Source organism: Protopterus annectens, chromosome 5.part0 (genome assembly GCF_019279795.1).
Source record: "Protopterus annectens isolate FY-2018-M chromosome 5.part0, PAN1.0, whole genome shotgun sequence".
NCBI classification, from domain to species: domain Eukaryota; kingdom Metazoa; phylum Chordata; order Ceratodontiformes; family Protopteridae; genus Protopterus; species Protopterus annectens.
The window spans coordinates 682,743,569-682,756,968 of NC_056735.1; the positions used below are offsets into that span (position 1 = coordinate 682,743,569).

At 44.0% G+C, this 13,400-nt stretch overlaps 1 protein-coding gene across 1 annotated transcript in view; it reads right to left on the reverse strand.

Annotated features, from left to right (window-relative positions):
• The window catches only part of OFD1 (OFD1 centriole and centriolar satellite protein), a 1,865,993-nt gene that overhangs the window by 303,135 nt on the left and 1,549,458 nt on the right, over positions 1 to 13,400 (reverse strand). The window contains exon 22 of the mRNA XM_044072530.1: positions 13,155 to 13,312. Coding sequence (XP_043928465.1) covers positions 13,155 to 13,312 — 158 coding nt within the window. The remainder of the gene's footprint in view (positions 1 to 13,154; positions 13,313 to 13,400) is intronic.

The following is a 13,400-nucleotide window of genomic DNA, read 5'->3' on the forward strand; positions in this document are numbered from 1 at the left end:
ATGCAGTACCTTGTGTGCATGCAGTGAAATGGAGTCACGCTTGGAGACAGGCATGCAGGTCTGGTAGCCTGGGGAGACCTAGACAAACTACACCCCTGAAGCCAAAACTGGTGATGTGCCTAATTCAGGTACTGAGCTATCCTGTAACAGTGAGCCTGAAGATAAGCCACAGCTGCTGGTAGGTACTGATGTTCCCTTGGACAGGGTGACTGCAAGGGCAGAGGTGAGTGGTAGTATCCAGGCTGACAGTGAGGCATCTCTTTCATGAGATACCAGACTTCCTCGGAAAGGGGAGCTGGGAAAACTCACAAACATATAGTTTAGACAGGCTCAGCTCACAGACCCTGCATTACAAGGCTTAAGGGAGGTAGCTAGGGAGGTGCCTGATTCTCAAGGAAAAGGGAAGTCTGGATACTGGAACAAAGGGTTACTGTATAGAGTGTGGACCCCTGAGGGTGGGTTAGAAGGTGAGGTAATACAGAAGTTGGCTGTGCCCAAAGCCTACTGTCTGGCACTTCTAGCCATAAACCATGACATTCCTTTTGCAGGTCATATGGGCATAAATCATACCAAGAGACGTATTATGCAAAACTTTTATTGGCCTGGGAATGCCAGAGATGTAACAGGGTACTGCAGGACCTGTGAGCAGTGCAAAAAGTAGTCAAGGCAGGAGACAAGGGCAAAGCTCCTTTGATGCCTTTGCCTGTGAATAAGGAGCCATTTCATAGGGTAGTTGTGGATACTGTGGGGCTTCTGAGTACCCCAAGTTCCACAGGGAAGACATATATCCTACTGGGATTATATTATACTACTAGATACCCTGAAGCAGTGGCTCTGTCCTCAACTGAGGCCAAGAAGGTGGCAAAGATTTTTTTAGACATTTTCAGCAGGATAGGTTTCCCAAGAGAAACACCAACTGACAGAGGTGACAATTTTATGTCAGACCTGCTGCCTTGAATGTGGAAGCACTGTGGGGTGAAGCACCTATAGACAACCCCCTACCATCCCCAGACTAATGGTCTTGTGGAGAGGTTAAACTCTACACTAAAGACCATGCTACCAGCATTTGCAGACCAGTTTGAGAGAGAGAGTGGGACAAATATTTGCCCCATCTGCTGTTTGATTACAGAGAGGTACCCCTAGGAATCTACAGGTTTTTCACCGTTTGAGTTGCTGTATTGGCACAGGGTGTGAGGGCCCTTAGATTTGATTCATGATGAGTGAGAGGGTGAGTGTGAATCCCACAAGAAGTCTGTTGTGGTATATGCCCTAAACCTCAGGACAAGGCTTGGGGAGCTCATGAGCTTGGCCCAGTAGAACCTGGCAGGAGCCCAACAGCAGAAAATGGTCAGGTATGATAGAAATGCTCGAGCCAGAGTGTATGCTGTGCGAGAGCAGGTTATGATGCTCATTTCTGTCAGACACAATAAGCTGCAGGCAGCTTGGGAGGGACCCTTCAAAGTGGTAATGAAGGTCAGTGATGTTAACTACATGGTAGAGCTGTTAGGCAGGAGACAAGGGCACAAATGGTATCATGTTAACATTATGAAGCCTTACCACGATAGGGAGACCCTTGTGCTGAGTATTTGCAGTGGATGGTGGGAAGAGTCCGAGGGAGATCTGGTGACTGATCTCCTCAGTAAGGCTCGGACTGACACCTCAGTGGAAGGGGTAGCAATGTCCCAGCGACTATCCCCTACCCAGGTTCGAGAAATCTGAGCAGTGTTACAGGAGTTTGGGACATGTTCACTGGGAAACCAGGGTGCACCCACCTGGTACAGCACCATGTGGATGCAGGGCCACAAAGACCTATTAAGCAGGCCTCTTACAGGGTTCCTGAGCAAGGAGACAAACTCTGAGGAAAAAGATACAGGAGATGTTGGAAATGGGAGTAATCCAGGAGTCCCTCGACCTCCCCACTGGTGCTGGTACCAAAGAAGGATGGTGGCACCAGGTTCTGTGTGGAATACAGAAGATTAAATAGTCACACAGAGTCAGATGCTTACCTCATGCCTAGGACAGATGAAGCCTTAGAGAAGCTGGGTGAGACTAAGTATCTGACCACTACTGATCTGACCAAGGGCTACTTGCAGGTGCCCTTGACTCCCAACATTACAGAGAGGTCAGCCTTTGTGACTCCTTTTGGGTTGCATGTATTCACGAATATGCCCTTTGGGATGAAAAGTGCCCCAGCAACTTTCCAGAGGCTGGTACAGAGATTATGTCCATGCTTACCTGGATGATATTGCTATCTACAGCAATTTCTGGCAACAGTATCTTCATAATGTCAGGGAGGTGCTGGACAGACTGCAGAGGGCAGGGTTGACCATTAAGCCAGTAAGTGTCAGGTGGGTATGCCAGGGGTCTCCTACCTAGGACATATAGTAGGGAGTAGTAAGACCAGGCCAGAATCTAGCAAAGTGGAAGCCATTCAAGCACAACCTTCTCTTGTTACCAAAAATTAGGTGAGGGCATTCTTAAGGACAGAGGGGTACTATAGAATGTTTGTCCCCAATTAGAGTACAACAGTTGCTCCCCTCACAGACCTGACAAGGAAAAACAGACCAGATAAGGTAGTTTGGACCCCAGCATGTGAGTAGGCATTTCAGAAACTTAAAGGGGGCTTTGGGAGGACACACTGTGTTAGCCAGTTCAGATTACAGCAAAGAATTTGTTGTGCAGCTGGATACTTCAAACCATGGGGTGTGAGCTATACTTAGCCAGGTTTTCTCAGAGGGAGAAGAGCAACCAGTGGTATATCTGAGCTGTAGACTCCAATCCAAGGAGGAATGTTATGCAGCTGTAGAAAATGAAAGTCTAACCATAGTATAGGCACTGCAAAAACTTCAGCCTCATCTGTATGGAAGGAAATTCACTGTAGTTGCAGACCACACTCCCTTCCATGGCCACACAGCCATCCAGCAAAATGTCAATTTATTAAAATGGAGCCTATGATTGCAGGCATATGACAAGACAGTACAATACTGTATGGGGGTCAGCAATGCCAAGGCAGATAGAATCTCAAGACAGGAAATGGAGTAACATATTCCCAGATAGGCTTATTTCTCTCAAGTGATGTTTCTCAAGGGTCACTTGAAAAACTAGCTTGAATCTTTGAAGGGGGAGAGATGTGATGATATGGGTTAGTGCCAGCACAGCCAGCTGAAGTTCTGTAAAGAATGATATGTCCTTTGAATATCAAACTGATTTGTACAAGATGCTTGTGTTACAAGTGTATTAAAACTGTATGGCTTTTGAATATCAAATTGATTTGCACAAATGCTTATGTTACAAATGTATTACAACTGTATGGCATGTGAAAATCAAAACATGTTTGTAAAGTTGCTAGTGTTAAAAAATGCATCACCAATAGGTCCTGCTAGACAGAGTAGGAATATACATGCGAGGCTGTATGAATATATGTTTTCAAAGGACAATGGAAGAAAAGGGGTTAAACAGTTAGCTTACTTCTTACTGTACGAAAAATACTGTTAACTGGACCACCAGTTGGGCCATGGAAGTGCTTATCTCACAGCTTTGAATAGGATCAGTGATGCCATGTCTGGAAGAAACATTTGTTCATTAGCTCATTAAAAAGAGGGGAAGCCCCAGGCACTGCCATAAACATTAGCAAAACTTTAGATATGCATCCTATCACATCTATGATAACATCCTGTCTCAAATGTAAAAAAAAAATAGTGTGAGAACCTAGAGACAGGTGACCGGGTAAGGTCATTTTGCCAGCCATCTTGGAAATTTTAGATATTGCAAAGAGAAATCTCTCGGTATTGAGTAGTCTGTCTTGGGCCTAACAACAAGAAGGACCATTCACTGCATCATCTGCCGTGTTCTGTTAAGTAAGTAGAGAACAGTAATTTGCCTAGATTCAGTCAGGAAAATATAGTGAATCTTAATTTAGATATGTTTTTTTCTTTATTTGTCTGAGTCTGTCCCATCAATGTTATTTTCAATATTTCCTGTGATTTGAACACTGTGGTTAACTGTAAACATATATTCAGTGCTTTCATGCTCTTTTATTATTTATGATTAAATATATTTAAAACGTTTATTGTGGCTGGTCCTTTTAGAAAGTATTCAACCTTTGACAGTCCCTATATTTATTTGGTGACACTGTGTGGCCCCCACTCCAGAAGGCCTAGCTGTCTTGGTCAACTACTACCATTTGTATTAATATTACACAGTATAATTGTGCACCCTTTGTTAAGGGCCTTTGTTCATTGTGGAGTGTCTGGTGGCAGTGATAACTATGGGCGGAAGGGGGTACAGCAGGTAAATTGGTGTCAGCCTTTCCTGGTGTGTGTGAGAAATCAAATCTCACTATGTGTGTGTTAGCTACTTGGTGCAGGGACAAGATGTACTGGTTTCACAGACAGGGTGCTGGAGGATTTGGCTTGGGCACTGAACTGAGGACCTAACCCTACAGCTGTATCAGTGGGGAGTCTTACTGGGGCCTTGGAGGGAGACAGATATAAAGAAACCAAAGACTCTGGGTTGACTGCATTCCCTGTGTGCTCTTAAGAGAAATTGTACTGAGAGCTGCATCTGGACATACTGAGTGTAACCATTTGTATTCCAAGTGAACATCCCTCTCCTGTGTCAATGGTGAGGATTCAGGCTGCTTGATTACTGGCCCAGTGTGGGGACATCACACATATGAATTTTTTTTTATATAAAATTTTACTAGGCAGAACCTGCAAAAGTAAAGGAGAATTACAAGCTTTCCTAACAAAACTCCTGTAAAACTGGTACCAATGGAGGAAAGGTCTTCACAACTAATGTCAAAAAGGTCAAAATCCTTGCTGAAATCAGGAGAAACCAAACATAATCTAATACCGGATCTTCAATCATCAGGATCTAAGGAATATATAATGGTGGTGTAAGCACCTGTGTTAGTTACAAACCGGGTATACACCCTGTAACCAACTGTCCAAAAAATTGGAAAAAAACAGTCAGAGACTTTTGCTCAAAAACAAGGTGGGTTTAAAGTCTACCCTACTATTTTTTTTCATACTCAACATTAGTGGGCGAATCTATACTGATAGCAGAATCTGAACCCCTGGCTTCCCCATGTAGCCAAAGAGCATGATTCTCCCTTACTTTAAGCAGGCAATGGTATAGCCCTGGATGAAGTGACTGACCCTCGTGCCACGTAGAGTTGTGGTACCATACCCCACAGCAGGGGGTGCCTGGAGGTAAAAGTAAAAGATGGCAAGTGGTCTGACAGGCTGCCCATAGCTAAGGCTACTCTGAGTCACAAGCTGTAGGCTGAGGCATATTTTGTGATTTATTAGTATGAGTTTTAGGTGAGTAAGGGGTAGATGATGGTGATGGGGGGGGGGGGCAATGTATCAGAGTCCATCAAGTTGGGAACAGATTTCTAGCCAGATCAATACTAAATACTGGCTGTACATTCAGCCTAGTATTCAAATCAACAAAATGCACTATTCTCCCAAAAAACAGTAAACTGAAATCTATTTCTACAGGAATACAATTCTGAATACTGCCCTAAGCAAAATAACAGCAAGTTTAGTAATCCAGCACTGAGCATAAATACACATCCAAAAGGACCACAAATTAAAGAGATAAAGGCTATAAACAGCTCAAAAATAAGAAAAACAGTATAAAATAGTCTTATACAAGGAATTAAGAATAAACTTAACATTTCCTGTCAATAATGTTCCATAAATGAAATGGTGTCAGCACATGTCCCAGAGGACTCTAAATTTAAAAAAATAAATGGCTACAATTAGCCCACAAATAACATAAATATCATAAATTAGTGTTAGAGAAGGAATTGAGTATACACTTAATAAAACTTCCCATCAGAAATGCTTGGGAAACAAAATGGCACAAAATTGTGATTTAAATGAAAAACAAAACATTTATCGCAATCATAAGAAGCGGGCAATCTTCTCAGAATCCTTCTCTTCCAGTAGCAAAAGAAAAAAATGGAAGGATGTTGTCTGTGACTGCAAAGGACTATCCTGCCCTCGTAGCTGATTGGTCCCTCACAGCCACAGACAAGCAGGAGGAGGAGCGTGAAGCTCTGACAAGACTGCCAGGAGGAGGTTAGTAGGGCACTATTAGCTATATGCTACTAAGGCAGTCTGTTTGTGAAACACATGGATTTATCTTGTCTTGAGTCCCGGATGATATCCCACAGAGCACATCAAAAAGGACCACACAGAATAGCCTGGTGCAGATCATCATGGAATGAAGAATGTTGGTTATAGTGTCAGGAATCCTAGCCACTACATCTGACACTTGGAAGGAAAAAATGGGCAACATGCAGACCTACCCTGTATGTAGCTTTAATGGTGTATTCAACAGCATTTTCTCATACAGGTCAGGTGGGTAACTTTTTCATGGTCTGTTCTAGTAAACAAGTCTGGAAATAACACACTTCATAGATAGTGGAAGTATGTTATTATGCCAAACTTGTATATAATCCAGAATCTCTATCTCAGAATAGCAGACAAATGCTGGGGCTTCTCAGACCTATGCTGAAAAGACAGCATGACACCGAAATATTTTCTTGGATTACTGGTCAGGAGTCATCATTCAAGGGTTGGCTGGTACAAATGGTATGTATTCCTACGTGTGGTAGAAAATAAAGCAAAGGAAGTAAGTATGTTCAGAAGTTCCACCTCTATCTGCAAAAGATAGCAATTGTGGTGGTTCTAAATGAGTAACACAGGAAGAGGTGACCATACCCAAGTGGATTTCCTTCAGGGAGGAGGACACTAGCACAGAAGGCCCTAAACACAGTGTCAAGAAAGGGACCAAATTCTCACAAAGTTGGTGACAGCTGAGGCAGAAGCAGTTCTTTTAAGCAATAATGAATGCAATATGCATCAAGGATCCAACAAGGAAATGCAAACCAGTGCTGGACACCGAAGCCAAGAGATCAGTCATTGTGCTGTCAGCCACCTTTCATATGCCTTGAATGAGCTGTACAAATGCCAGTATGGACATGGTGATGGAAGGGCTCAACACCCTCCTGGATCTAACATGAACCCCAAGTTCATATGATGGTACAAAATGACAGCATTTTGGTCCAGAACTGATTCATGGAAAAACACTTCAGAATTAAAATGGGATACCCCGATCAGAATCTGCACCTATTACCAAAGGTGTACCACAAAGATCAACAAATTTCACTGTGACCTCCCTCATCCGCCACTTATCATCTATGCTGATGACGTGGCCATTTACCGATCAAGTCCCAACTTTTTGCTTTCTGCCCAAAAAAAACATTACCATACGCAGTGTAGCTGTAATAATTACTACCAGCCCAACAGTACCCTGGCCCCTGGTTGATGTTTCTGATGATCCTTTTTTTTTTTTACCAGCCGCGTAACATGATTGGGGTTTCTTAAAGCAGGGATGCTTGTAGCATTTGTGCCATGGTAACAGCAACAATGTAGATGTTAGAGTGTATTCACTGTTGCAGTCATTACATTTGGGGTATCTGCCTGCAGGTAGCCCTCAGCCGGCCTGAATATCAAAGTCTTGGATTCCTGCGTCGGATGCTGTCTCTTCCTCCATGACGTTGGGTCATCAGGGGTATAAAACATGCAGCTGACACCATTACATCAGTTTTCTTGCCCCAGATGTCAGGTGCCCCCACAATGGCAAGCAATTATATGATATGTTACACCTCCATCAAAAAGCAAATACACCAGAAAGCTTAAAACAAGAAGCAAAGGTAGAGTCAAGAGAAGTCAGGGGGCTGGAGGGAGGGTAACCAGGACTGCAACAGTGAATACACTCGAACATCTACATTTATGGTAAGTGTACACAACTGTACTATGTTCTTCGTGTTGCACTGTTGCAGTCATTACATTTGGGTTGATTCCCAAAGCTAAGGAAGGGAGGAGGAAGTTAAAGAGCATTAGGGCAAGCTATTAAGCCCTGCAAGACTGCAGTGGCAAAACCAGCTCTGGATTTAGAAAAAATGGGCATGTGGTAATGCTTGGTGAAGGTATGTACAGAGCCTCCAGGTAGCAGCTTTTAGGATGTCCCTGGTAGGGACTCCTCTGAGAAAGGCTGTAGAGGTAGATGCAGCCCTGGTGGAATGTGATCTTATCCCCTGTGGGGTAGGTTTTCCATGGTGCTTATAGCAGAAATTAATGCAATGGGCTATCCATTTAGAAATGGTTTGCTTTGAAATGGCCTTCCCCTCTGCCCCTGCAGCAAAGCCAACTAGCAGCTGTTCAGATTTTCTGAGAGGCTTAGTCCTGTCCAAATAAAATCTAAGTTGTCTGTGCACGTCCAAGGAGTTGCAGTATTCGTTCCCCTTTTGTGGATTAGGGAAAAAAGTAGGCAAATGAATGGACTGATTTAGGACCACACTAGACATCACCTTGGACATAAAGGAAGGATTGGTCCTGAGGGAAACCCTGTCTGCATAGAATATAATGAAGGGTCCACTGCCAAGAACGCCTGTAATTCAGACACTCTTCTTGCTGAAGTGATGGCTAGAAGGAAGTCTGTTTTCCAAGAAAGGACTTTCAACTCTGCAGTTGCAGCTGGTTCAACTGGAGAGACAGTGAGCTTTTCCAATACAAAGTTGAGGTCCCAGGCTGGAGTAGGGGCTCGCCTGGGGGGTCTTAAATTTTTAGCCCCTCTGAGGAATTGCGTTAGCAGGGGGTGAGAGAAGAGGGGAGGTTCAGTATTATAATGTGCTGAAATGGCAGAGGCATGAATTTTAATTGACGAGAAGGATAGGCCCTTGTGGAGCATTTCTATTAAGTACTGAAGAATATGAAGTAAGCTGGGCACCATTGTGCCCATCCCCTGAGTCTGGCTCCAGGAACAGTATCTTTTCCACTTTTCAGCATAGGATTTTCTAATACTAGGCTTTCTTGCTTCCAGAATGACATCTAGCACCTGCTTACTGAGGGATGCTATTGGACAGCTGAAGGAATTAGCCAAGCTGCAAGGTTCAGGGTTTGAAGCTGAGGGTGCATAATCTGGCCCGCCTGCTGGGACAGCAGGGAAGGTGTTTGAGGTAGGTGCCATGGCTCCAGCAGTACCATACTGTGCAAGAGTGGGGTACCAGTGCTGGCGAGACCAGTCTGGTGCAATCAGTATTGTCCTTGGCTTGTCTTGTTTGATCTTTAGCAGAACCTTCGAGAAGAGAGGCACAAGGGGAAAGGCATAAACCAAGAGGTTTTCCAGGTAAAGGACAGGGCATCCACTTTCCAAGCTTGATTGTGGGGAGTCCTTGTGCAGAATTTGTCTAATTGGTAGTTCTGAGGGGAGGCAAACAGGTCTATCTCTGGAGTCCTCCATTTGTTCCTCAAGAGGTTGAATATTTTTGGTTCCAGTTTCCATTCGTGTGGGTCCATGAGATTTCTGCTTAGGTCGTCTGCCAGTGAATTTAGCTTGCCTGGCAGGAACTGAGCTTGTAGGTGCACTTGGTAGCTCAAGGCTGTGTTCCACAGAGCCATTGGTAGTCTGCAGAGAGAGTACGGGTGGGTTCCTCCCTGCTTGTTTATGTACCACATAACTGTGGTGTTGTTTGTCTTTATCAATAATTCTCCTGGAAGGATGTTGTCTTTGAAGGCTGTCAGGGAATTCTGTACAGTTAACATTTCTTTTTGGTTGATATGCAGGTGCATCTGACTCAGGTTCCATTTGCCCTGAATGCACTGCCCTGCCAAGTGAGCCCCCCATGCATAGTCTGATGCGTCTGTTGTTATGGTTTGGGCGGCAGGGGGTAGAGTGAAAGGGAGCCCCTTGTTGTGGTGGCAGGCCTCTGCCCACCAAAGGAACTCTGTCTTTATACAAGGAATGATAGGAATCATTGATTCCAGGTCCTGAGAATGTTGACACCAGAGGCTTTTTAGATACCATTGTACTTTCCTCATATGCAGTCTTGCATATGGAATTAGTAGAATGCAAGAGGCCATGAACCCCAGGTCTTGCAAAATTTTCCTTGCAGACAGCAGGGTCTTTGTGACCAGTAGTTTGAAGTAGGTTGTCAAATACCCTTGATTCTCTGGCGTGAGATAAGCCATCTGGAAAGTTGCGTTCAAGCTTGCTCCTAGGAATACAATCTCTTGGCAGGGTACTAGGTGAGATTTCTTTTCGTTTATGGTGTACCCCAACGAAGTTATAAGTTTCTTTATGAATGCCAGATGTTTTAATAGCATGTCCTGGCTTTCTGCCTGAAACAGACAATTGTCCAGGTATGGGTATATTTGAATATTTCTCTGCCTGCACAATGCAATGACTGGAGTTAGACACTTTGTGAATACCCTTGGCACAGTAGAAAAGCCAAAGGGAAGCGCAGAGAACTGAAAGTGCATGGAGCCCGCCCTGAAGCGTAGGTATTTCCTGCAAGATTCCCTTATTGGAATGTGCAGGTAAGCTTCCTTTAAGTCTAAGGTTGCCAACCAGGCATCTTTGCCTAGCATAGGAAGCAGCTGTTGAAGTGTTAGCATTCTGAATTTTGGGATTACCAAAAAGGAGTTTAGAATAGAGAGGTCCAGGATAGGATGTCAGGAGCTGTCTTTTCTGGGTACCAGGAAAAGTCTTGAATAAAAACCTTGTCCCCTTTCTTCTGCTGGGACAGGTTGAATAGCCCTGATATTTAGAAGAGAGAGAACCTGCTGTTGAGCCCCTGCCCACTGATTTGGGGGAGGTCTAGCCAACTGTTTGGGGTTGGTAGGGTGTGGAAGTGGAATCTGTATCCTTGGAAAACTATATTTAAAACCCATTTGTCCTGCGTAATGAATTCCCAGTTCTTTGCATGCAGGGTGAGCTTTCCTCCTAAGGGAGCAGGCAGTTGAGCAGGGCTTGGAAGGGTTAAGGTTAAGTCATTGTGACATTTCCGTAGGGGGTGTCTTACTGCTTTCTGCTTTGGAAGTGGGAGCCCCCCTCTGCTTAGGCCTGTGTATAGCCTGAGACTGTAACCTAGGTGGTCTGCTGTTCCTGGGTCTGGACTGAGAAGGCCTGGAAGAGACTGGAAAGGACCAATTCTTTGAAGGCAAACGCCTACTAAATCTGAGAGGCTGTACTTGCAGGAAATCTTTAACAGTTTGCATAGATTTAGCTTGTTCCTCTATCTTTTTGAGGACTTCTGCTTTGTTGCCAAACAGGCGGTCTTGGATTAGGGGAGCATCCAGTAATTTAGCTTTGACATGATCTGGCAAGTTTTGCTCCTTAAGCCAAGCATGGCTTCTAAGTACAGACCCAGTGACAGCAGCCCTGCAAGATGCTCCTAAAGAGTCAAAACAACATGGCAAAGTATGTTTACCAACTTGTTCAGCAGAATGCATTAAATCCTGTAATTCTTTGAGTTCAGCACAGTCAGGTATCAACATAATTTTCTGTTTAAGTAATCTCATAACATGCTGCTGGTACTTTAATATATGAAACTGGCAATTTAAAGCCCTAATGGCCAAAGTAGCAGAAGTGTATACCTTCTTACTCCATCTGTCCAGGGTTCTAGCATCTCTATCAGAAGGGGTAGGATTTTTGGCAGCAGTAGCTTTAATGCCCTTTGGTCCTTGAGAAATGGTCTTTGGATCCGCAGTAGGATTCTTGAAGAGGAACTTATGAGAGTCGGGTATTCTGTAATACCTGTCAGGTTTTCTGGGAGCTGGAGGTAAAGTGTCTGGGGACAGGCTTGATTCCAAGAAGGCATCATCTACAATGTCCAGAACAGGAGTGATAGCTAGAGGCCTGTGTTGAGGAAGAAGTAAGAATTCCCTAAGCCTCTTTTTGGAATCAGAGTAGTCCTGGCTTTCCCAGCGGAAATGCGCCCTAAGAGTGTGCAAGGTTTCACCAAAAGAAAAATCTTCTGGAGGGGAAGCAGAGGGAATGGAATCCTCTGCATCAGAATCCTCATAGGTAGTTAAGGGCAAATCCTGGTAATCAGAATACACAGAAATATCAGAATCCTGATCAGAAGAATCAGAAGGAAAATCAGTTCTGGGTCTCTTAGAGAGGGAAGGCTGGCTTCCCCTAATTAAAGTAATAAGGTCTTCAGCCATTCTAGGCATTTGTTTTTTAGGCATATGGGCCTGACCATGCGGTTTGGACGTCAGTTTTCTAGGCGTGGGTCCAGTTTTAGGCCTGGATGAAGAAGATGGCGTTGGTTTAAAATGCAAATCTGTAGGCCTGAATATACCCTCAGAAGCCAGTGCCTGCACAGTGGCTCCGGACCCATCCAAGACAGAGACATCCGCAGGTTCCATAGTCGAAGCAGCATCTTGCGGCATACCGGACTCCAAATAGTAGAGGCCTGCGAATCTGAAGTACCGGATATTAGGGGCTGTGAAAGTGCCTCACTGAGTACCGGTGAACTGGCGACTAGCTTAACGGAAGCGTTGTCGGCAGTTCTGGACCTATGCCGTCTGTCTCTGTCTTTATCCTTATGTTTTTTTTGGAATGTCAGTAGTCGGATGGCTTACCAAAGCCATTTCTGGATAGTTATACTGAGTACCAAAATAATTTGCTGCAAAAATAGACCAATGACGAATAGTGTGGGGGTTGAATAAGGCACAAAACTGACAGCGAGGGACATCGTGGTCTGGGCCTATGCAAGGAATGCAGTACGAATGAAAATCTTTATGAGGTATTTGCTTTCCACAGGTAAGACAATTGTTAACTTTTACTAACATCGGTTAAGAGCAAGAAAAAGGATCCCCAACGGGGTACTTAGTTTTTTTGAAGACTTCGGTTCTGAAACTCGAAAACGAAAATTTCAGGAGTTGGCCGACCGGCACTTGCGAACTGCTTCTGCTTTGGGCACTGCGTGGCAAGAAAGACTAATGTAATGGCGTTGGCTGCATGTTTTATACCCCTGATGACCTGACATCACAGAAGAAGAGACAGCATCCGACGCAGGAATCCAAGACTTTGATATCCAGGCCGGCTGAGGGCTACCTGCAGGCAGATGACCCAAATGTAATGACTGCAACTGTGAAACACGAAGAACATCATCTCCATTGCAAAGGCTAAAACACTTTTGTTGGGTTTCTTTTCACTGACTTCAAACATGACACTGTTGCAGTGACTCAACATCTTCTGAAAGAAATTCCTCTTAAATAACACTTAACAATATAATCATGCATTATATAGAAATTATTAAGTTTATAATGAAAAGGCAGTTTCATTACCTTTTCATTCTCCAGTCTCAAAAATTCTCTGTGCTCCCTTTCCAACACTTCTAGCCTTTCTAGCTCCCTTTTTTCTTCCCGTATTCTCCTCTCCTCCTCCCATCTTCTTTCCTCCTCTTCCTCTTTTCTTTGTTTTTCAAGTTCTCCCTGAACAGATGCTATAATGAAAGATAATAAAATCATCTATAATAATGGGGAGAAATGAGAAGCATTAACTGCAAAAGATTACATTTGGCTTATATCTAT